General features: G+C 37.9%; 1 protein-coding gene across 2 annotated transcripts in view; it reads right to left on the bottom strand.

Moving 5' to 3' along the window:
• The window catches only part of MAST4 (microtubule associated serine/threonine kinase family member 4), a 213752-nt gene that overhangs the window by 12733 nt on the left and 175803 nt on the right, over positions 1–25216 (bottom strand). For both annotated transcript variants that reach the window (XM_031063748.1, XM_031063747.1), the window contains 9 exons: positions 21107–21174; positions 18721–18806; positions 10602–10810; positions 9697–9835; positions 8488–8620; positions 7602–7767; positions 4801–4902; positions 1103–1225; positions 748–860 (listed from right to left, as the gene is read on the bottom strand). In XM_031063748.1, coding sequence (XP_030919608.1) covers positions 748–860; positions 1103–1225; positions 4801–4902; positions 7602–7767; positions 8488–8620; positions 9697–9835; positions 10602–10810; positions 18721–18806; positions 21107–21174 — 1139 coding nt within the window. The remainder of the gene's footprint in view (positions 1–747; positions 861–1102; positions 1226–4800; positions 4903–7601; positions 7768–8487; positions 8621–9696; positions 9836–10601; positions 10811–18720; positions 18807–21106; positions 21175–25216) is intronic.

Here is a 25216-nt window from a genome sequence, read left to right as displayed (position 1 = left end):
ATATATATATACAGCCTCTTCTCATTATGTATTTATCAGTTTTCTCCTCATTTCAAAGTGCGAACCAAGACAGTAAAGCCAAAATCCTGGGTGTTCTCTTCCATTATTATTATTTCCTGCCAATTCACCTCCACTGTATTTATTGCCTCAGCATGTCCACTCTGATCAGCAATAATTAGCTCTCATCTCAGTTACTAAAGTAATACTACCTTTTGGGCAGTTTTACCTTTGATTCAGAGCATTCAGATCACTCCCTCAAATCTACATTTCTCCATGACTGTAACACATGCTAACCATTACCTTGCTTTTTCCTTTGGTCAAATGTCACTAAATTAATACCTACCACACAGTAGTACTGTAATACTTGCTATGCACCTACAAAATACCCAGGACACAACTGGAGCAACATGAAAACTATGTATAAAGAAACCAATACAAAGAACACATATTAGCATTTAACAGAACGCTTCCTTGACACTTTCCGTTATGCAATAATGAGTCTTCTACAGAAAATATAATCATATTTATGTAAGTTTCCATTAGTATATTAAAGATTCAAAATGTAACTTTTCTACACAATCTTCCCATATTTTGATTTAATGGTATTCATTGTATTCTTGCTCAATTTCAGTTAACTTCATAGTTTCTTGAGAAAATAAGGCCCTATATTTCTCCTCTGTATTTAACATTTCCAAAATTTGCAAAAGTAGAACAGTAAATACTAAGATGACAGAAATTTTTACTTACTTTTGAAAATCTGTGTGAACATGAGGAGAACTGTCTTATCTCTAAATTAAAATCTTCATCATTGGTATCATCTTCTTCCTCAGTTTCCATATGGTGGTATTTCTCAGAACGAGCTACAGACAAGGGCAATAAAATATCTGAATTTATCAGGAAGAATAGATACTATGTTTTAATATTAAATAAAAATCTAGTTCTATTAGTAAGATTACTTTTGCTGAAGTGTCAATTCACTGGTAAAACTGCAAACTGCCAGTAATTCTGATAAAGGAATTTAAAAAGCAGTAAGCAAGAGTCAAAGACAGTGATTACTTTAAACAAGTGTTCATAACTTTTTTTGATACCATAAAACACCTACTGTCAAAGTAACTTGTGTCATCTTCAGACTCCAACTGTGGAATAAATTCTGCTTTCTGCCTCAGCAGACTATTCCAGTCAAGGCTCCTGAAGAACTGATGCTGCTTTACTTCATATGCACCACCTGGAGGAGCCAGAGGAAAACATTGAGCAAACTGAACCAAATCCTCTAACAGTAAATGAACTAAACAGTCACGGAAAGGCATAGTCACCACTGTATGCATGAATATCTACTACCCATTCCCATTAGAAATTCTAAACCTGTCAGAAATAGTCCCTGCCACTGTTTTCTTGTGGCCATTAAAGTTTACTGCCCTATCTTCTTCCCCTTTTAAGATTTTTATTCTTCCAGATGTACTGATCTGTTAGCTACATATTAGTCAGAATCATCGTATGTAGTTCTACAAATATAAATATGTGCAATAGGTAAGTACAAGTTATGAAGTAATGCAGAATGATTCTTAATAGTTGCTCAATATAAATACTATTGCTGACTTAAGAGATCTTTCCATGTTTTATGACAGCAATACACAATTCTATAGGAAATACCCTATAATTTCTCTTATTTATAACTGCCTGCTCATTTAATGTGCATTAAATGATTACACTACTTTTAAAGTCAGAAAACTACTGTAAGAACACAATGAAATACTGGAAATTTTGCCCTGGGAAGGCAGAAGATGGTATTATTAATAGACATACACCTAATTCTAAAACCTGAAAAAGTAACCTGCAGCAGCAAGACCTGCTGTCAGCTTGTTTTGGGTTTATGTTGCATGGTTTTGCCAGCGGGGAGGCTACAAGGGTGCTTTATGAGAAGCTGCCTTCCTCTGTATGCAACACAGCCACTGCCAGCTGGCTCCAAGATGGACCCACTGTCAACCCATCAGCATTATCTTGGATAATGCATTAAAGAAGGGGAAAGACTACTGCACAACAGCAGCCAGACCATGGTGGTGCAGAGATCCACCTGCAGCCCATGGAGGACCCCACGGTGGAGCAAGGTGTATCCCTGAAGTAGACTGTGATCCCGTGCAAAGGCCTGTGCTGGAGCACAGCTAGGACCTGTGGCAGAGAGAAGCCCAAGCTGCAGCATGGTTGCTGTCAGAACTTGTGACCCCATGGGGAACCCATGCTGGAGCACTCTGCTCCTGAAGATCTGCACCCCATGGGAGGGACCCACATTGGACCAGGGGAATAGTGTGGGGAGGAAGGAGCGGCGGGGGCAGCATGTGATGCACTGACCACTACCCCCATTTCCTGTCCTCCCACGCAGCTTGGAGGGAGGAAGTAAAGCAGTAGTGTTAATTGGTGATAAATTAAACTAACGTCCCTGAGTTTCAGTATGCTTTGCCCATGATGGCAAAGCACCTTATCTCAACCCACGAGCCTTTGGCATATTTTCTCCCCCACCCAGCTGAGGCGGGGAGAAGACTTGGTGTGTACCTCCTGGCCAGCAAGAGTCAACTCAACACACTGATACAGCATGTATGTCAAGGTTATGGAGAGAAAAAATGAAATCTCCAGGAATGGTTTCTAAGTCAGCGTTAGGATTTCTAGATTGGGTTCTTTGCTTTTCATACTGCACCAGGGAAAAATTCAAAGAAGCCAAATCTTCCCAAAGCAGATCAAAATCACATGTCATCATAAGTCACTAGCTAAGCAGTGAATATTCCTCTGAGCACAGTAATGGGATATTACATCAGAGCTGTATTATTCTTGATTGGTATCAGACACTTCAAGCCCAAAGAAGTCTTTTTAGTGCTATTTTCCTTCTTCAAAGTAAGTATAGTATCCACCCCTCTTCTTTCAACTGGCCTTTGCCACTCAGGTCTCCTGAGCAAGTAAACTATTATGATTTTTACGAAGTGTTATGCAGCTTGCTAATACATATTAAACAGACAAGACTGTCACTTGAAATGCGTGGTTGGAGCCTGGCATAAACCATGGTATTTTTCAGTGCCCATGTGGGACCTGTCACACTGCAGCCTCCATTTCTGTGAGCTGATTCTAGCACTTAAAGATCCTACAACTTTGTTGTGGTTTCTGAACCCCCTGCTTCAAAGAAATAGCTGCCTTATTTCCTTCTTCAGACTGCGAACTGTTAGAGAGACCAGAGGCTTTAAAGAGCCTCTGAGCACCACAGGTGCTTCACACTGTGGCACTGACCGCTTAGTATTTAAGGTAGCTTCATCTCACCCCATTCGCTTTCTCCACCAACTGTATAGCAACAGACACAATTTGCAATCCACTCCTGATCCAGCCTCTCACATAGCAACAGTCTTCAATTAACACTGTATTTATCAGGAAAATCATCCTGGCAATGAAACAGTACCTGGGACAAGTCTACTTAAAACAAGGGAATAAAACTACTGGATTTTCATTTTGCCTTTGGCATTGGTGCCCTCTGCAGCAGATGATGCAAGCAGCAAGTGAAGAAGCTACTGGGGCATGACACCTTCCTCAATCTTAACTTGTTCAACATGGGGCAAGGGACAGCAATAAACTGCTGAGTGCCATTTAGTCCAGACCATCAGTTACAGTGAAGTTTAAGGGTTGCTCACACAGAACCCAGCCATTCATTGTGAGGCACAATGCAGCTCATTCATATCAGTCACATCATCATGCCTTGAGGGAAGCCAAAGGAAGATGTGTGATTTGGGACCATGTCAACACTACCGAGGGTCTGGGTTATAATCACATTTCCCCTGAGCAGCTGTGGTAACACCAGTTATGAGCTGATTCCCAAGTCCTCTTTTTAATTAGGCCTAAAAATATGTAACACAATTGGACTCAGTTTTGTGAGCAATTTGCCAAGTACTCTCATGCTGACTCAACCTACCACTTGGTTTCCTTAGCATCCTAAATGTATTTCTGTTCATGGCATACAATGTTCACTGTAAATAAGATTATACCTCTCTATTTGGGCTCATTTATGCAGGAGGCTTTTTTTTTTTCTGTGTTTACCTAGTGCTTTGCCTAAAGGGACGGCAGTCAGTGACTAGGGTTCCCATACATTAACACTTAAAAATTACACACAATATTCATTACTGCCTCTCACAGAAACTCCCAAATAAATCCTGGTCTATCAACCAACAAATAAACTCTTATTACATAAATGCACAGTACCTTCATTAGCCTATGGAAGTGTTAATACTTCCTTAACATTCAGTTTTATTTTAATTTTTTTTCATACAGGCAGTAGTGCTTGATTAATGAGAATGAGAAGACTTTGCACCACACAACCTCAGACAGTCATTACTGAATAAGGATTTGAGTACTCATCACCCACCTTAACACGGGGGGAAATTAATATGCCAGGCTAAGATACTTCTGAAAAAGGAAGTTGTGTATTGATTCCCCTCCTAGATTTCTGTATTTAGTCATTTAATACTGTATTAATGAAGAAACCCAATTCACTGACTAACAGGGTCTTTGAGAAATTTCTGTTATATTTATCAAATTGGGAGAAGAGTAAATACAAAGGAGCCCATGTAAATCCCACAAAATCCAGGACAGATATCATCATGTTAAGTTCCTATTACTGGTCTTAATCTATAAATTATCATGGCATATTATGCTACTGCATGTCATGACAGATGTTTCCCAAGCAAAAGAAACAGGTAAATAAAGGCTCCCAATGCTGAATACAGAAACTATTTCTAGTAGATTAACAGTTTAAAATTAGTGCCTCCTAACCTGTTCCCAGTCTTTCCAAAGGATTCTGCCTAAGTAGCAGAGTAATCAGATCCTGGGCATCTGGAGGTGGTGCTTCATCCTTTTCAGGCCAGTTGATTTCATCTGAAAGAAAAGAAAGTTGCTTGATATTGCTGAGGTCTGATCCCAGCACAAATTGCATTAATGCTTTCAAAAGCAACCTAACAGCAAAGCAGAGTTAAAGCAACTTTTTCAACTTACTCTGCAGCATACCAATTATTTCTAATTTTTATACTCTCTATACAGACCGCATTAACATACTATATTCCCATTTCCTTTGGAAGTATCACTGAACACAAAACTGTGTTTAGCAGCAGAATGCATGAATGCTTGGCTAATGGAAAACTTTCAAATATTAGCACAATTTGTATGCTCTCTCTTCCCCCACCAAATCAAGGTTTAAACTGTAGTTATGTTCCATGGAAACTGTTGTTAAGATGGAAACTGCTGACCTGACCTGGCAGCTGCTGCTCACATCTGTGTTCCTTCTCTAATGCTAGTAGGCTCCCTGAGGTCAATATTCCCATGACTAAAGGTCAAGGTGTCAGACTGTACTCTGGCAACATATATGGCAATGAAGTTTTTTTCCAAGTCTCATACTTCCATACAACCTCCCTCTACTGACTCTTATACTACCATATCTTTTGCATTTTTGCACATGGCAAGCTGGAATTAAACCAATCAAGACAGGATCACTGTGTATGAACATGAACTTTCTAACAGCCTACAAACAGCAAGCTTTGCCTGATTTGTAGTGGAAGCTGCCTCCACAAATGTAATATAGTGCAGGTTTAGATAAAACTCCAAAGAAGTTTCTTGGGAGGTACAAGAATTTTGGCATCAGAGAAACAGCACACTTGGAGCTCCAGAAACACAGAAAACTGTTAAGGATTTTGTTGTCATTTTATGATCTAGATTTCTATAAAATAATCATAACTGGATAAATAATCATCAGAAGCTACATGCAGGTTTAACCTTCATATTTCAGAGATTAAGGAAAGGTACTGATAAAAACAGACATGAAATGTAACCTGTTTCTGAGGCAATATTTTAAATTCTTATCACTTTAGGTATATAAGTTTACACTGAGGCCTCCCACAGCTGTCCTTGCACAACCTGAGGGCAGGAAAAGGCAACCTACAATGTAAAAGGAGGCAGCAAGATTTTAAAGTAGAACTTTAACAGAATGTAGATTTTGCTCATGGAAACTGGAAGAAAAATCTAGACTACAGTTTCATTCTTTAAGATGGCTCTTCCAGTCAAATAGAAGGAGATAATTTATTTTAGCAGAGGAAACATATCCAACAAGAGTTCTCCTAGAGATACTAAGTATTTTTTCACTAAGCAGGGATATTTCAAAGAGAAACAACTGACAAATCAATAACAAAACAAGAAACTGAGCCAACCAACAGTCTTGTAGAATGAGTGGGAATAGATGATGTTTACAAAAGGACTTCCACAAATAACTTCTGTAAGATAAACTGACACATTCAAACAGACAAAGATATTTACAAAGGTCTCAGCTAGACTGTAATACATGACAGTATGTTTTACTGTCAAAAGGTAAAATTAATGCCACATGCAAAAAAAAAGCCTCATGTACAAATTTTGTCATTAATTTTAAGACTATTCCCTCCCCTTCTCCCAGTCAGGGAGTATAAGGATAAAAACACAGGTGTGTGTGTCTGAAAATGCAATAAAAACTTGAGTTATTTCCACGTTTGCCTGCCTACAGCTCCACTGCAGTTTAAATCTGATTTGGAAAATAAAGCATGAATATGTATTGCAGCCACGGGGCACCCAGAAAACAGAAGCATTTGCTGCTTGTGTTAATTAAACAGTTGATTCTTCTTGCCACTCAGGCTTCTGCATATCACATTAGAAAACAACATAGTTATAAACCCATGAAACGTAGGATGTCACATGCATTTTAATAGTTTACAAACAAGTCTGGCTTTCAGCTTCAGAGATAGAGGAAATAAAGATGATGACAGAAAGTCTCCTTTAGTACAAAAGGGGATTTGTTGCATTCTCACAGGATGAGGAATCAGAGATGTATTCTTAGCTATTGGACTTTTTAAGCAGACCATAAAACAGACTGGGAAATTCTTAGCAACAGAGGTGCCATTCTGTTAACCTTGTGTCATAAATAGTAACCCTCTACATCTATGCATTTGGGAAATTTATGGAAACAGCAGGTAGGATAGTAAACAATTCTGTTTAATTATCTTTCAGTTTTGTCACAAGACACACAGCAATACTTAGGGTCAGTTTGTAGGTTAAGATCCAAAAGGTTATTGAATTTTAAATGGAAGAAGAACAGCTGCTACAGGAATAACACTACACTCCAACAATCACCAATGAAAGCATTAACAATCTGTGAACTGAATTAGTTTCCTTCTTTTTCTCATTATTTATTATTTGGGAGACATTTGTTTTAGAGTTTTATTACATCTTTGTTGATTTCTTGATTGTGCCACGAGGCACAATTTGCCATCCATGCAAATTTATTTAACTGTTTCTTCTCTGGTATAATTTCTTTACCAAACACAGAAATCACTAGTGCATAGGGGCACTACATTTTAACTAACATAGCTTCTCTCTTCCAAACAGTGCAGCTTAACCCCTGGGCTCTACACAAATGAATTTCTGTACTTAGAAGAGTAAGTTCAGCTTTTAATCTAAATTAATTGTTACTGCTTTGATAGCAGATTGTGTAGTCTATGACTAAAACTGTAATATATTTACTATTAACAGTTTTTGGGTTTTTTAGTGATCCTCACCACTGATTACTTGTCCAAAGAGCTCTTCTGGCGTATCTCCAAAGAATGGCACACATCCAACAAGAAATTCATACAGAATAATTCCCATAGCCCACCAATCCACTGGTTTTCCATAACCCTGTCTTAGTATCACTTCAGGAGCTATGTATTCAGGTGTACCACAGACCTAAAAGAAAGAAAAAAAGCATGATGGCAAAGCAAGTCTTAATTGAGCTAGATCAGGATTTTATAATTCTTGAAATGTAAATTAATATGAAAACATGGAAAAAATTGAATTCATTTGGGCTTAGTCTGCTGAGTTGGCATAACACACATTTTTAGAACAACCTACCTACATTAAGAGGCATCATAATCAATATTTGTGCATCTGTCATGCAAAGGACAGTTTGTGCTTTGTACACAGAGGTCCATCATAGCAAGTATCTTACTTAACTTAAAACATACTGTTATCCTTATATAAAAGTTGTGATGATTTTATCTTAAGTAACTTTTACAGTGAACAGATTGTGAGCAACGGTAATGAGGCATGCTTAAAGGGAAATGGGCCATAGCACAGATTTTAGCACCCTTGGTTGTACAAAGCATGATGAGCTCCACAAGTACTCTGCTGAGACTTCTGAATTCTTCACAAAACAGTTTTCCATTTGTCTCTCTCACAGATTCACTTGCACAGAATTAGGCTGTTCATCTTACTAATAGATCTTAATGTAAAAAGGAAAAAGCCTAGAATAATCCTCAGGGCACCAGTTAAAAAGTACCTGACATACTCAATTGGAACACCAATGCAGAAATAACTATGGTTTATTCAGTATTACAGTATGTTCTGCTGGCAAAATGTTACTTCATGTGAACATTTAGTGTAGAAATGAAAAAGGTTGTTTCTTACTTGTTTGTCGAGGAATTCTCTGGCATCCTTCTCAATGTGACCCTCGTACAGATTGGTAGTCAAACTCATTAGCCCCACTTTTGACAGGCCAAAGTCTGTAAGTTTTATATGGCCCATGGATGTTACCAACAGACTGAAAAACAGAAAGTTTTTAAGTCATTGTGATATAATTCAATATTATGTGCTTCTCATTGTTATTATTATTACAATTATAATACTTAGGGGAAAATGTTTCATTAGCATTGTTGAATTATAAATACAATTTTAAAAGTACTTTAACTGGTACAGAATGAGCAGGTCAAAAATCTAAGTCTTACATTTGTTACTATTACTATCAGAAGTAAACAAACTTTTCATGTGCGACTGAAAAACATCTTACAGAACCACAGAGGTCTTGAGAGCTGGGTACTTAAAGCTTTGAAGAAACAGTTATCATGTAAAAGACCTAAAATAGAATATGTGTCATTTTCGAAATGAGGTGAGTATTTTGCATCTGTAACAGGCTGGGTCAGTCATGCATTTGGAAAAAACCTCAGGGTATTAAGTTAGTAACTAATACTATACTAACTAATACTTCCTGCTATGAAGCTATTGTCAGTCAACACCTATGACTTCAATTATTTTTCCTTTTTTTAAATTGTGAAACAGAAAGAACAGCAATGAAGTTGCAAGGGCCATACTTCGTATTTCAGCTATTTGCTGTAATGTCAACTTACTTGTATAGGAGTGACACTGTGCTTTTAAATATTGAAACTGAAAACCCTAACCCCTCAAAAAAAAAAAGCAACCCTCAAAACCCAAGCAACTGGAGATGTTTCTGCATCTGGTCAATTTTGTCTTCAAAAATGCAAATACCTGCAAGTTGATGATATTTTGTGTTTTCAGTGTTTTAAGTACACTCTGAAAAAAAATTTCCAAATTGACAAAATGTGGTTCTCTTCATTCTAACAAGAAGAATAAATACCTTTTTCTTTTTAGCTATTCTGATAGCTAAAGCCTCTTCCATCTTAAACACAGAAAACTCTTAACAGCTCTTTTGGAAAAAAATGCATTTTCTGTAACCGCAAGTAATGAAAATTCAAATATTTTGAAGGAACTGTGCATCTACGTAACATTTACAATAAAAAAATAATTCTAAGCAAGTTCAAACCTTTTATATCTTATCTAACAATTTCAAACTCCTCTTTCAGTTATATTCTATATACATACTTGTCAGGTTTCAAATCCCTGTGTACAATTCCATAATTATGAAGGTATTCCAAGGCCAGAACAGTCTCTGCAAAGTACATCCTTGCCATGTCTACAGGTAAGGGACCCATATTCTTCATCAAAGTAGCACAGTCTCCACCTATGGAAACAGTATGTGGAAAAACGTTCCAGATGACTCTATAAATTCTGAGGTGTAACAGTATAAACCATATATGGTGCTAAAAGGAACTTAGAAACTGCAGTCATAAGATTTTATTTTCTAGTCAGATGACTCAACCAAACTTGTAAGCCCCAGAGCTACTGTACTGGAAGTAGTGTGAAGCTGGGAGAGGGCACTACAAAGATTCAGCTGAGAATCAATAATGTCAATAATAATCCATAAGGAGAAAACAAACAAATAATCTGGGGGGATGGGGAGTGGTAGAAGCCCACACAACCATACCTCAGGACCCCTTCAGTACTGCTTCTGTCCACTGTTCTCCTTCAACAATAGCACATTTTCAAAGCGTTTCCTCTTTCTTGTTTCTTTGTAAAAACAATTACTACAAATCCCCCAACACTTGCTACTGAAAATTTCAGCTCCAGAAAAAAAAGCAAACATTTTCAAAAGCAAACTTTGAATGCTAGCACATTTTCAATTACAATCTATAAGGAACTTACTCTAAGAGCAGTTATTTCCCATTATAGCTGGAACACAAGTGTTTTACAAGCTGTTTACCAGGAGATAATGACTGGTGAAAAAAAAGAACCACCTTGCTGTTGGATCTGGTTGCTAAAATCTGAATTGCCAGAGTATGGAGGACACACAGGGGGCCCCTTCTAATTCAAGTACCATATGGGTTATTTTTCTTTTGTGGTGTAAGGAAATTCTCTTCTTCCTCTGGAAAACAGAAGAGCAATTTTACCTTCTACATATTCCATGACCATGCATAAATGACGTCTTGTTTCAAAGGAGCAATACATGCTAACAACAAATGGATTTTCTGCAAACGTCAGGATATCACGTTCAACGAAGGCCTGTTGGATCTGGTTTCGGAGGACGAGATTCTGCTTATTAATTTTCTTCATGGCAAATCTTTGTCTGGTTTCTTTGTGTCTCACAAAATAAACCGCACTGAAAAGTTCAAATGGGAGAGAAAAAGAAAGAAGTCTGACTAACTACTAAAAATACATTTGAAAATACATTTTTCACTCAATTTTTTAAAACTATATATAAAAAAGATCTGTTCTCAATTTAACCTAGTCTTTCACATTAAAGAATGGTTACAAATCTCATTTTGTTTAAAAACCAGCACTCAAACTAAAACAACTCTTCTGCCCTTCCCTCACCCTTCTAACCAACAGCAAATATAACAGCAGATATAATTGCAAATGCTTTTAGCCCAGGCAGATTTCATGCATTCCCATCAACAAAGGATTACATACAAAATCCAGCTATGGCACAGTATTATAAAGGATTGTGACAAATGCTTATTCTGTAGGTGCGCTGATGGGAAATTATGACTCAGTCCAGGAAATTTTAAAACATATCCCAGGTCTCTCATGAAGGTTGCTTAGCAGTTGCTCGAAGGGGTGGCTCCTCATTAGCAGTGTAAAATCTCCTGCTCTTGTTCAGTCCCTGACCTCAGTACTGATCCGTATCAGAGGAAGGTCACCAGTAGGTAACCCAAAACAAAGATCACTGTGTTAACTACATGGTAGTGTGGGGCTTGTGGTGTATCTTGACTTGCAGAATTTCCACTCGGGTGCAAGATTTCCTGTATAGTTGGTAAGGTAAAGACAATGCAGTGAGGGAAGCAAAGAAAAGGAAACCTCATTTGGGCAACTCTTCTGTCTTTCAGGTCTAAGGAGAAGGTATTACGCTGCTGTGAAACACTCAGAAGGACTTCACAGCTGCACTTCTCAAAATCCCATGAGGCAAATCCTGAACATTTTTGCCTCGCTTGAAATCTACCTTATAGAATTTAATGCTTATACCATTGCCAGTATATAACTATCACAGTGTTTATGGAAAGAAAGCACTTAAAGGAGAAGATGGGGGGGAAGGGCAAAGAAATGGGATTCAATTGTGAAGTTTTTTAAATTCAATTAACTTAAATTCAATTAACTATCTCCGTGAGGTCCAACTATCAGCATACAATTAATTATATAAACATAAAAAGTAACACTTGCCTTATTATTTCTATAAAGATCTTCACACAGCTACCGAAGTTTTAGGCACTGAAAAAATTAGGACTTCTCCTATCCTTTGTGAAGGAAAACTTTCTAGACAGTATAGTTTCTCTTACTGATTTCAAAAGCTTTTATTAATCCCTCATTCTTGTCTGAGCATGGGGCAGGTAAAAGACATTACACAATCATGAAGGTAGGTAAAAACCACCTTGGGCAAAACCCATGACAAACCCCACCCTTTGTGCCTCCTACTGAGTCTCACTCCCTTCTGCCCATCCCAGGCTGGAACACAGACTGAGTTATTCATTTCCAGGACTCCTCCCTGCTGACTTCATGCCTTGTGTCGTGCAACTCTTCCTACCACTCCCCTCATATTCACTTCTCTCTCCAACTCTTACTCTTACAAGCCCCTGCCATGCTTTTCTTTCCCTTGCATTCTGGTTTTCCTCTCTAACTTGTTGCTTTCTCCGGTCAGCTTCATAATCTCCTATAGCATCTTTTCTTTTACCTATTTCAGTCCCTCTCTGCATTCCTGACATGCAGAAAATTATTGCCTGAAGTCTCCATTCTTCAAAAAAAACCTAGTCAGATGAATGAACTAAGGACTGACTGAGGACTTGGCATACAAGTATTCCTCTAGAGTTTCAAACTGGACAGTGTGCAAGATGGCCTCTTAAAAGGCAAACAGAAACCACAGCATATTATTACAGCATCTTAATAAATCCTCCTTTCAGATCATACATATCTGCAAGATCATTACTAACATATTTTAAAATGATTAAAGAGTAAGTTCCAAGAACTATCTAGTCCTGTAAATATGTGGTACATGTTGCTATATTTTCCCAGCTGTCTAAACTGCATCTTCAGTCTTACAGTCACAAGAAGGTAACTTTCCACTAGGATTCTGTTGTTTCTTAGAAAAAAAGCTGTTTAGCTCAAATGTACCACTCATGAGACAACTGCAATGCAATAGTCTCTCCCATTTTTACACATGCATACACTGTTTAAGCTATACAAAGTGCTTCTAAATGATCTTCAGCACACAAAAATGTCTAACATTCCTCACATCCTCTGGTCACAGTAATCCCAGCAAACAACATTTATGCCTTATGAAGAAACCTATACCCCAGCCAGCAGCATGCTGATCATCAAATGCTGCCCATAATCTTCAATATATTATAAAGACAATTTCAAATTTAAGGATTCTGTGACACCAAAACAGTGTAGGGAGAGCACTCAGGCTGTCCTGTCAATTGACTGATTGACAGTGGCATGCCCTGTCGCCCTGCAAAGCCACAACCAGAGTGGTACTGTTGCATCCTCCTGTTGTTTCAAATGAAGATTTGATTTCCTACCTTCCCTGATCTGTTTTCCTAACAGCAACAAGAGTTTCCAAAGCATCCCCTGATTTCACTGTGCGAATTTCAACAGGTATGCAAGTGCTCTGTATTTACTGATGCTGTAGCTCAACATGGCAAAAAAAGCTTAGCTTTCAAAGGAAATAAATTCATAAAGAACATTCATTTGGCAGTGTCCAAACATTATCTTATTTCACTTTCAACATAAATATCAGTCTGAAAACCTATCTCTATGATAACTCTAGTTAGGTACAACTACAAAACACTGCAAAAGTGGTAAGATAACAAAAACAAACAAAAATATTTAACTGGGTTCCTGAAGTAGTCCAACTCAAATATCATGCCATCTATCACTCCAATCCTACAGTCATGATTCCTGTTTTTGCTCTAAATTGAAAAATCTCTAATTACCAAAAAAAATCCACATAGGTTTCAGGCCTAGTTTACAGCTCTCCAATAACTACAACTTTCTGAGCCATTTTACAACCTAGTCTACATTCAGTGTTTAAGGCTAATATAGCTGACACTATTTTTTAATCTGTCAGAGAAGCCTGAACTCCTTGTGGAGACACAGGTACTGTACCTACTGCTTAAAAATTATACCTGCTGACCAGGAACTTTGTTTCATTTTTACCAGCAATTTCCTGAGAAGAGATTGCTAAATTCTGTTCTACCCTGGAATTATGTCTCATGTTGCTTCCAGTGAAGAGAAGATGCTTGTGAGGCTGTGGTTTATATTATTTGGTAAAGTTAATAGATAATTATTTAAGATCAGAATTAAAAGCAGCACTGCACCACCTCCTAACAAAGCAATGCCTGTGACCAGATCAGAGTTATTTGGGGGCAGAAGGAAATGCTACCTAAAGCTCTACAGCTCTCAGACAGTGCATCCCAGCCTTCTGCTTGCAATATTTCAGACTTATCCTATTCTGCCTAGAAAGAAATAAGAAGCTGGCCGTATGACAAAGAGAACATGTTGGCCGTGGTCCTTCTCTCACAACTGGCATTAGTGCTAGTTGTTCTAATATGTCGTCAATTTTGAGTAATAAAACCACCTCTGCATACCTAACAGTACCAATGCCTTCTACCTTTATGGCAGCTAGTAAACACAAATTCAAAGTAATGAAACTGCAGTCCAAAATTCTGATGGGTAAACTGTCTTGTGCTATTTTAGTGAACCTACGAAGTTACACTTCCACCTGTCCCCTTCTACTTCTGAACCAGTGGCTGCCATGCTGATGATGAATTAACCTGACTGATGGGGTTTTATTCTACAGCTGGTAACTTTCTTAATCCTGCTCCAAACATACCTATACATGAGCAAGTACTATCAACAGAGTGGAGAAGAGACAGAGGCACTACTCACAATGACATGCAGCAGCTGCTCAAGATACACTGCTTCCGAGTTTTTTAATTTATCAAGCAACACCATTACCCAGTATGTCATGTATGCACTGATACTACCATCCCTGCAAAACTAAAAGCATTCCAGAGAGGAGAAAAAGCGGTATCATGTATTTGCTTTAAAATAATACAGTTATACATTGAAGAGACATTGAACTAACATTACTTGCTTCCCTGAAATCAAATGTAATTTTTATTTTGTTGAATTTTTTCAGGGACCCAGGCTGATGCTAACCTGAAGAGATGCACACTACTACCTGCTACTTCTCACAAGCTGGAATGTGGAAAAAAATGTTGTGATTGCAATAAAAATTTAAAATTTTGGAAATGAGAGTTTTGTCTGGCTGAAGAAAGTCAGATAGACAGCTTGTGAAGTCATTAATGACTTGGCCAGAATCCTACACATTTACTGATTCACAGCTTGTTTAACTTCTTGTATATTCCTAGCCATTCCCAACAGCCTCATCTACTACACCTCATATACTATACAGTCATTTAATTGCACTACAGATGAGTTTACCCAATCAATTAAAAGCAGACAACTGCTAAGATATTTACTCAAGCCCTCACAAAACCAATAGCTTTTACTTAAACTCATCAAATTTAACATATCTGACAAATCTCTGCTATAACATGCCAAGACCAACAATTACCCTGTCAAGTAATCAAAGCTTTCCATTTCACTGATAAAGACAAAAACACCACAGCAAAGGAAAAGAGTATTATAGGGTTTTCTTTAAATTAGTTCAGATTTAAGCCCTCCATTATAGCCTCAAAATAAGTAAAGTATTATAACAACATCCTTTGGTAAGGCAGAGCACAAATATGCCCACTGACATATTTCAGAGAATGAATCAATGAAGCACAGGCAGAATTCACATATACTTAGATTATTTAAAAAATTAACAGCCTGGAAAAACATAGAAGGGAAAATACAATTGTTGTAGCATAACAACAATAGCTTTTGTTTCAGGTACTTGTACATGTAAATAAACTACAATCAATGCCTTCAGGATAGTTTCTTGCTTTATTACACACCGTTTCATAGATGGGTTACACAGCATTCAGGTTATCTTGATGTGTTTTCCTTAAAACTTGACCATAACATTTGAGTAAATAAACCGTCAACTGTACTGCTGCCAGCAGCAAAAAGAAAACCCTACTTTAATAAAGACTAGAAAATTGGTCTGTTGATTTTACAGTATGTCTGACATAGTAGAGATTTTCAAGCATACAGATAGTTTTGAAAAAAATCATATCCTAGAGAACTTAGGAGCACAAGCCTCCTCAATTTACAGTATTATACACGCGCTAAAATCACTTTTAAAAGTGAGTGAACACTTTTAGAAGTTTATTGTCTCACATTTCACCGTGTTCCTTTCCCTCTCTATGTACTGAGTTTGTATAGCAAGGTTTTGGTAGTGGAAGGACTACAGGAGGCCACAGTGGAACTGGTTTCCTGGTACAACCTGTGACCCTGGCAGGGGCCCACAGCAACAGGCTGTGCCTGAAGAACTGCACCCCACACTGCAACTCTCTAGGGAGGGCTGCTGCTCATGGGATGGACTCACGTTGAAGAAATGTATGGAGAACTGTCTCCCATGGTAAGGACCCCACACAAACAGAGGAAGGACTCTCCTCCCTGAGCAGCAGCAGGAACAACACGGGTTTAAGGTCTCATTGTACTTCTCATTATTCTGCTCTAATTTTGTTAGCAGTAAATTCAGTTAATATCTCCAATTCCAGTCTGTTTTGCACTTAATGGTATTTAATGCGTGATCTTTCCCAGTCTTTATCTCAACCCATGAACCCTTCATTGTATTTTCTCTCCCATGTCCAGCTGAGGAGAGTGACGGAGTAGCTTTGGCAGGTGCCAGGAATCCCACTACAGGCTGCTTTCTTATTTTTGATTTTTCTTCTAAGTAATCACTTGAAAGAAAAAGAAAAAACCAACAAAATCTACTTTGTTATTACTTCCTTAAAGATGGAAGTAATATCACTCTACTAAGGAGATGAGCTTTTCAGTTTCCACTAATACTACAGCATTATCATCTGGCAGCCTACCCCCGTTTTTACACTTGCTAATGAAAAGAATGATACATGAAGAATCTGGATATACTCCAAGCTGTTTATTCTCTAGTACCTTTCTTTTCTTCAAGTATTTACCATGGTCTCATCCAAGTTCCACAGTATTGCATTGCCAATTTTGTGTATTATTGGCACTTAAAAGATAATCAATAAGCCTTGATTTTCCCTGCCACAAACACGAAGAAAAAAACATGTGTAGCATAGAAGACCATGGCTTTTCATCTGTTCTTTTCCATCTCTGCAGATACGTTTTTGTCTCTGGTTTCAGGTGGACAGTTTTCTCCAGTCTGTATTTCTTAATGGCTCTTTGAGCTTTCTTTTGGCTGTAACACCCATGGAGCAAGAGGCACACGCAGCTCTACTGAACCTCTGCCTTCAGGTGCCAGGCCTCACTCTGCTGACAGCTGTATGCTGAGCTGCAGCTGCTCCTTCCTCTCCCCATCCCTCAGCACCTGAAAACTGCTCCAAACTGAGAAAGGTTCAGTGACTCTTGGCACCTCTTTCTCCAACAAGAGCCTACCCCACACAGTTCCTTTTATACTCCAGTAAGAAAAAGAGATGAAGGGATTAATGGAGGGGACTTAACATCTGCCAAGGGAAGGAGAAAGGGGTGCAGCCAGGCAGGGGAGTAGCATCTACTGCTAACTGCTGAGAGGCAGGATTTTGAGATGCTCGGGTAACTGGGAGAAGGTGAGATATGGTAAGCACCAAGTTTGTCTGCGAAGAAGTTCTGAGAAAATTGAGCAGAGCTTGACTAGTGAGAAATTGTATTTGAATATTTATATAATTTTAATGCAGAATTTTCATTTTAAATTTTGCTTGGGAATTTTGCTGAGTTATGAAAAAATGTCTTGGCCACAAGCGGCCTCCATACAAGCTACCACAGCCAACAGTCTAGGCAGTACTAAATGCCTCCTGTTCCAGAACTCATGGCTACCTTGAACTAAATTTCATCAGAGAGAGCCCAACAGCCTCAGGCCATTCAGCAGGCCCACAGAACTCCAGTGGGTAGATTGCAGGTGCTGTTTCTCCTATGTCAAAGATCCCTTCACAGAGTGCTCCATCCTAGCAGCTTGATGCCTCTTCCCACCTCAAGCAGAGTCAGTCTAATGGGGTCTGTGCTGGAAAGCAGCACCACCCTCTCTGCCAAGCTGTGACATTGGCTGATTTGGCAGTGGGCTCCTCACCTCAAGATGGAAACCTCTCTTTTTTGAGACAGTTTCCAACCCTCTCGTTCCTGCAGGTTACACAGAGCAGCTCCTGTCTTAACATGTTTCAGTGCAGAGGAGAAGCCAAACAAGGATCTAACCAATAGTACAGGATCAGAAAGGGGACTGAAGACAGACTCCACCACTGCACAGTACTTCCAGAAAATATTCTGTATTCATTTAGAGATACAGAATTTTCTCTTGGTCTTCTAGGGTATCTTCAGATGACTTATGTATCACTAGGCAGTAAGCTGTGCACTCTCCAAGTATCCAGAAACAAACCAAGAAATAGCAATTCCTTTAAAGCTAATTGGTTAAAATTTGAGAACTAGAATAGCATCCACAAAGTAACAAAACACTGTTGCCCTACTTCAGGAAATTCGTTTCTATTGCAATGATACTTCTAGGTCAACTAAGCACTCATTTTTATCCGTCTCCCTACAGATTACATGTAATTCTCTCTCACATCTGCATAAACACAGTATTATAAAGGTGAGCTTAAATCTGCCCTTTGATTTATTCACATTTCATCTTTGGCGTGCTAGCTGATTCTGAAAAATCTTTCTGATGTACTATTCAGTACTTTAATTTAGTGCAGCACAGAGTAATTCATCACTGCCTAGCAAACTTCCCAAAATCTTGTCAACTTAAAATACTAATAACAAAACAAGAATGCAAAATGAAAAAGCAGAGCGCAAACTCATCTCTCACACAAAGACCCCTGAAATAAGAAATAATGGGAAAATAAGCAAAACTAAAATGCAAAAGAGCTGCCACAGTCAGAGATTACTCACCCATAAGCTCCATTACTAATCAGTTTAATTGTTTCAAAATCACTTTCCCGAGGTTTCCTCTGCAGCTTCAGCGAGGTATTAGAGCTCTTCAAAGTAAGAGATGAGAATGAACAAAGTTAATAAAACACATTTTTTCAAAACTGGGGAGAAAAAACCCAACCATCACCAGGCTGTCACACTGATGAGCCAGGTAAAAGTTCTGGACAGCCAGCCACATAGCCAACACAGAGAGGGACCAAGAGGCTCCTGAAACAGAGCTACTTTTTCATCAAACAGGTATCTGCTGCACTGCAGCAAACTGTCCACTTCTCTCCATGCACAGGTTACAGTCACCAAGGCTTCTGGTAAAGTAGTTACTGGCAATTCTTGAGTCATGGACTTCTGTGAATTCCACATGGCACTCGTTGGACACTGCCTTCCCATTCTAGTAAATCTGACTTTTGTATTACAGCTGGTAGCAGGAAACTGTTGATGAGCCCTTGTTCACTCAAATAAACTGCACACACTTCAAACTAATGTTAGGATAGAGTGTGATATAACAGAGAGGATGGTGAAAAGAGACAAAATGAAAGAGAAAAAGATGGAAAATAAAAACACATTAGCTCTACCCCTAAAGAGGTCACTTTAATCTACTTCTTTGTCAGAACTTCTTCAACACCAAGTTGCCCTCAGTATGCCAAAACCTTCTTTCTAGTTTGAATTTTTAATTGAAAAATCAAAAGATGTGTGAATTAGAATTGGGGTTCAGGGGGAAAAGATGAAGGCACTGGACTCCAAAAGCAGACTTCCAGACCCACAAGATCTTTTTCAAGTGTCTTTTGAATCTCTAAGAAATTCCATGATCCTTCCCCAGGCAGTTTAGTAACAGTTGGAAGTTGAAAGTAGAGCTGGCTTAAACATTTTCAATTAAATGCTTGCTAAAAAAAATTCAGTGCAAGACTAGTGAAATGTTAATATAATGAACTACACAGGAAGTGACAGAGAGGACTTAGTAATTACTCAGCCCACTTGTCTGTCAGTACAGGATTCTTCTTAATTGCTATTTATGATGATTGTGAGCAGTCCTGTTCTTGAAAGTTACAGTTTCTGTCACTCCTCATGTGTGTTTACTGCACAGCCACATTTTAAGATGTTTCCAAATATACCCTCTATAGTTTTCTTTACTGATTTCATCATCTCCCCTATTTACATTCCTTTGTTATACCACATTATCCTTTCTGAATTTCTTCAGATTTGCACAATTCAAATAACTTCACAATTTCAACTGCTTAGCTAAAGCTAAGCCACTTTGCGCCTTAGATTCAGTTAAGTACTCTGGCACTTCCCTTAAGCTTTCTAGTTATTTTGTCCTTTCTCCAATTTGTCAGTAAATGCTGCTCAGGTCTAATAAAGTATTTCAAATGCAGATGAATTAAAGCAGCAAAAATACCTTGTCAATTACAGAATCCTTCACAAGTGGCACTTTGCCAAATATTAAAAAATATCCCAATATTACATGACATGTACCAGAGAATGATGTTTTTTGTTATGTATTAGAACAGGTCTAACAGATAATCCATGCCTGCTAACATTTGTAAATACATGTAAATGTACCACTGAATTACCTAGACATCCCCTAAAACTGTTCTTGTTTTCACTATCCACTTGCACTGAAAATCAAGACTAAGTTGTAGGAACTTCATCTACTCTGTTGACTGAAATCCAAGGTATAAGAACCAACTTTTAAAAATAAGAATTTAAAATAGTCGCATTTAAGCTCAAAATCAATGTGTCCAACTTGCTTTTCTTTTGTCGTCCCGAGCAAACATCTAACAAAATATTACTGTAAGATACACATTGTGGTAGGCAAGTGTTTTCAAACACAGATTCAGAAGAATGATGTACAACCTTTCCCACTGTAAACTAACTTTCTGAATGCAGGCTATTTGCTAGCATATTCATTCCTTCTTCGTCTCTTCACTGGATCTGTTCAGAATCTCTCAATCTGATCACTAGCTGCCTCTGTGAATGACTGTTTAAAAACCTCTTTAAAATACATTCTTTTATTAAACAGTAATACTTCTAAAAAAAAAAGGAACACGTTGATTTAATAGAAAAAAAGAAAGCAGCAGTGTATTTTCTGGTAAAGTTATTGCCATATGGTAAACACTAACTTTGTGGAAGATGAAGGCATTGAGTTGTCTTGGAAAACAGGTAGAAAGCTCGGTTATACCTTTTGAAAGCCTTCTGCCTGAAGAGCTTCACAGAGTTAGTGTGAGTATTAACCAATGTTTATTCAATCCTTTCGCACATACCAGGAGAAACCAGAACAGGCAGGGTTGGGGGAACACACCAGATTTTCCTTGTTCACATTCAGCAAAAGCAGCAACATAAGAGGGAAGCTTACATTTATTGATTCTTCCGTTTCCAGAGTGTCTGCTGTCCCACTGTCACAATTAGCTAGCTGAGCTATTTCTGGAAAGAAAAATTAAAAACTTCATTTTAAACCATGGAAAATACAAAACTAAATGGCGCACAGAAAACACGAGAAGTGAGATCCTTCTAGACTACTTAATAGAAAAAAAAAAAGAACAAAGCCAAAACCAAAAAGCAACAACAACAAAACAAACAAACAAACCCTGTAGCACTTGAAAAGTAACTTTCAGGGCATCTCCAAGCATATATTAAAAAAATCCACTCAGGAAATGAAGACCTGCTATTCAGTGCCTATGTAATAATCTTCCACTGAAGCAAGGAAGATTAGCCATGAAGCAATGAAGATCAGTACCGTTTTCACTGCTGAGACCTGGGAATTTCAAGAGCTGTGTGCAAAGTGAGCTCTAAGGGAAAGACAGCACTAATCTGCTAAGACTCCTAGGATCTCAGCCTCTGAGGGGATAACAGTAGGTGCCATCCTTCTTGGGCTCCTTCACAGTTACATCAAAAGCTTCTAGTTTAGACCTAAGACGGACTCTAAACAGTTTGCTTCTTCTACAAAGAAATGCTGCTAAGCTTACCAGAATAAACTAAAAGTCCTTTTCATGGAAGCTTATCATTTACAGAGTGACTAATACAGATTAATTCTCTGGGAAAGTAAGATTTTAGAAGTCTACAACCTTATCAGATTGTCCCTGCCCCTGTCAACCTATGCTGCAGAGCTCCTAAGCCCAGTGTGTTCTTCAGGGTGGGTAGTAACCAAGAATTTATGTGGGTAAAAAAAGCCAAACACTAAAAGGCTTCAGCAACCATACACATATTTAATTATATATCCTACATAGCCAAAGATGCAAATTCTATCACAATTATGTCCTGTGAATCAGAAATAAGACCACCTAAAATTTGCAAGATTAGTTTTTATCTCAAGACTGTTAACTGAATTTATGACTACAAAATATAACTGAATATTAACACAGGATACCTAAACTGGATTTTTCTATAAAAAAAAAATTATTATTATTACAAGTGAAATGCTCTGCAACACTTTCTGCAATTTTAAAGCAAATTAAGCACACAGATAATTTCCTGTTGGAACAGCTAAATGTTTAAGGAGTAACTGTCATTTGTAACCACTATACAAACCAAAACGTGCTAACTGTAAGAAACAGAAAAAATTAGTGTCACTTCAAAATCCAAACAGATCTTTGAAGTGTTAAAGAAGCTAAAAAATATTCCAAAAATTAAGTCCATAAACAGTGAAAAACATGCCTGCTAGAACAAACAAAATCTTGAAGAAAAAGAATTATATAGGCTGAACCTGAAGTGGATTTTCCAGTCAAAAGTCACGGTTTGGTGAACACAGGGGTTTTAGAATAGAAGAGCTGATGAAACCTTTATTGTATGGGCGAGAACCAAGCTAGCTGGAGTAATATACTTTGACAGCCTTCTCAACTGAAATGACTTTCCTAAATAGCAAATTAAAACAATCCTTCTTGAAACAAAACTTCTGCAAAATAACCATTATCTGAGAAATCCATATTATTTGCAAGCAGTAGGTACTAATGGGATGGAACCAAAAGTCAGCTTTCAAAACAGGGATCTATGGAACCATTTTGCAGTGCCTGAAGAGATTTTCCAAACCCATCTAAATACCATTAAACATCTGTCCTTTTTCTTCCATTGATTTAAACCTTTTCTGAAGACTCATGATTCAGGTAAAGGTAAAGATGGTAATTTAAAAAACATGGGGAAAAATTTCTCCCCAGGGAACTCTTCAGAAATGCAGCCACCTCTCTCTGCTAAGTGATCAATCTGTTGTGGTATTGCTTTCAGTATAGTATAAATTTATCTAGCATTATCACCAAATAATACAAGCATCATTTCACTCAAAGAAAGGACACTACAGGTATGACAGCAAACAAAGGAGGCAAGTAGAGAAAGATCTAAAGTAGGTTGCTTTTTCCTGCAGATGAAAGAAAATCCTTTGCATGAACACTGAAGACACAAATTAACATCTTGGCTGAAAATATAATTCTGTGTTACAGGGTAAGTAAGTAGTGCAACTGAGGTGCACTTTTTTTGTTTTGAAAAACTTGGTTCTGCTTTTTAAAAAATTTTTAAAAATTTTCTATTTTTACATAAAAGGGCTTTAAAGTTCTTGAGGATGATCTTCCCATAATATTTTTATAGTAATGAATGCAGTGCTTCCATTAATTCTCTTTGTAAACCATTAATTCCAGGGCACAAACCCATAGTGCCCCTCTCTTCATTGTTGCTTAAGTAGCATCCCTATATATAGAGACATCCATTAACATCAAAACTAGAACATCTAAGAAGTCGTTGCACAGTGATTTATACTGCTTATAAATATTACTTTTTTTGGTGTGTGGGAGGAAAGCATTAACACAAATCAGATGGCCTAAATTACCTATTACAAATACTCATATACATTAATCTTAAAAAAAAAAACACTAAATAATTCAATTGCTCAAATCTCCAATTGAACCAAAAATCAGTAATCCATAGGTCATACACTCCTCAGTATTTACTGGCAAACCACACAGAACATTGTTCCCTTCAGAAAAAACCCAACATTTCAATTATCATTTGAATGCTTCGAAGTTTTTATATTCATTAATATTCAGTTTATGAAATATAGTAAGATGTGTCCTAGATGAAGTATGCTCCCATTAAACAAATACTTAGTTAAAGAAAGCATTCCTTATTTATATATAGGCATTTGTTTCTAGACTTCTCTTAAAATTAACTGTCCAAAAAACAATTCAAAGTTGTTATTAAACATGGGTAGTCACAGATTCTTGACTACTGCTTAGGAACACTTTTATCCAAGTGGCCAGGAAGAGTCAATGAGAAAGATAAGGTTCAACCGGCAGAACCAGAGTCAATAATACAAAACTCTCAACCCACACTCCAAACTAAATCTTGCATACTTATCAATGAAGAATTGATGAATTGTCAGTTTAGGACAGACCAACAGCTCACCAAATCCAGAAGACAATGCTTTATCTCACAGGGAATTTCAATACTTCTTGATTTTTTCCAAAACCAAAAGGAAAAAAGTATTTATGTATTTTTTCCCAATTTGTCTGGCTTCCTTTGCTGCAGCCCAAATATAAACAAAAAGCATCAAAGATGTTAATCTGTATCTCAGACAAAAAAATTATTCTAAATTTGGATGAGGAAGTTCTGTGAAGATAGGAAGTGGACTAATAGGCTTGACTTTCTTTAGATCTGTTAATATAACATTAATGTCATAGGTAACAATATTCAATCTAACTGAATTAGAACTAACCAAACTCCTGATACAACTGGCAGTGCTGACCTTTGCTTTAGTTCAGCAGCACAGTTTTAAAACACAATATACTACTCTAATTTAATAACATGTTCTTACATCATGAAAGCTAGCACAAAAAAAGGTTTATCATAGTTTTTTGCTATGATTTTGTGCTATCAAGCCCTTTCCAAGTCCTGCTTGATAACACAGCAGACAAGCTAACTGGCACCAGCTAGGATCATTTTTCCATTATGGCATTTCTGCTAATTTCTTCCAAGTTGCAGAACTAGCACTGAATACAATGAATCGATTTCTATTTGTCACCACTGTTAGAACCTGGACTCAGGAAGGCAAAGAAGACGATCTGGCTAGGAGAGAGAAGTAATTCTAGTTTTTTCAACGCTGTCCTTCAAAGAACCATAGAATGCCTTGGGTTAGAAAAGACCCTGAAGATCATCTTACTCTAAGCCTTCCACCAAGGCCTGGGACCCAGAATCACAGTATCAATTGAGCTGGAAGGGACCCAAGAGGATGATGAGTCCAGCTCCTGGCCCTACCCAGGACAACCCCCAAGACTCACATCATGTCCTGAGAGCATTGTTCAATGCTTCTTGAACCCTGTTAAGCTGGTGCTGTGACCACTTCCCTGGGGAGCCTCTTCCAGTGTCCAGCCACCCTCTGGGTGAAAAACCTTTTCTTGATATCCAACCTAACCCCCCCACCCCGACACAACTTCAGGCCATTTCCTTCAGATAGATCCTGTCACTGGTCACCAGAGACTGGTCC

The sequence above is a fragment of the Geospiza fortis genome, unplaced genomic scaffold (genome assembly GCF_000277835.1).
Source record: "Geospiza fortis unplaced genomic scaffold, GeoFor_1.0 scaffold557, whole genome shotgun sequence".
Classification (NCBI taxonomy): Eukaryota; Metazoa; Chordata; class Aves; order Passeriformes; family Thraupidae; genus Geospiza; species Geospiza fortis.
This window is presented reverse-complemented; position numbering and strand designations above follow the sequence as displayed.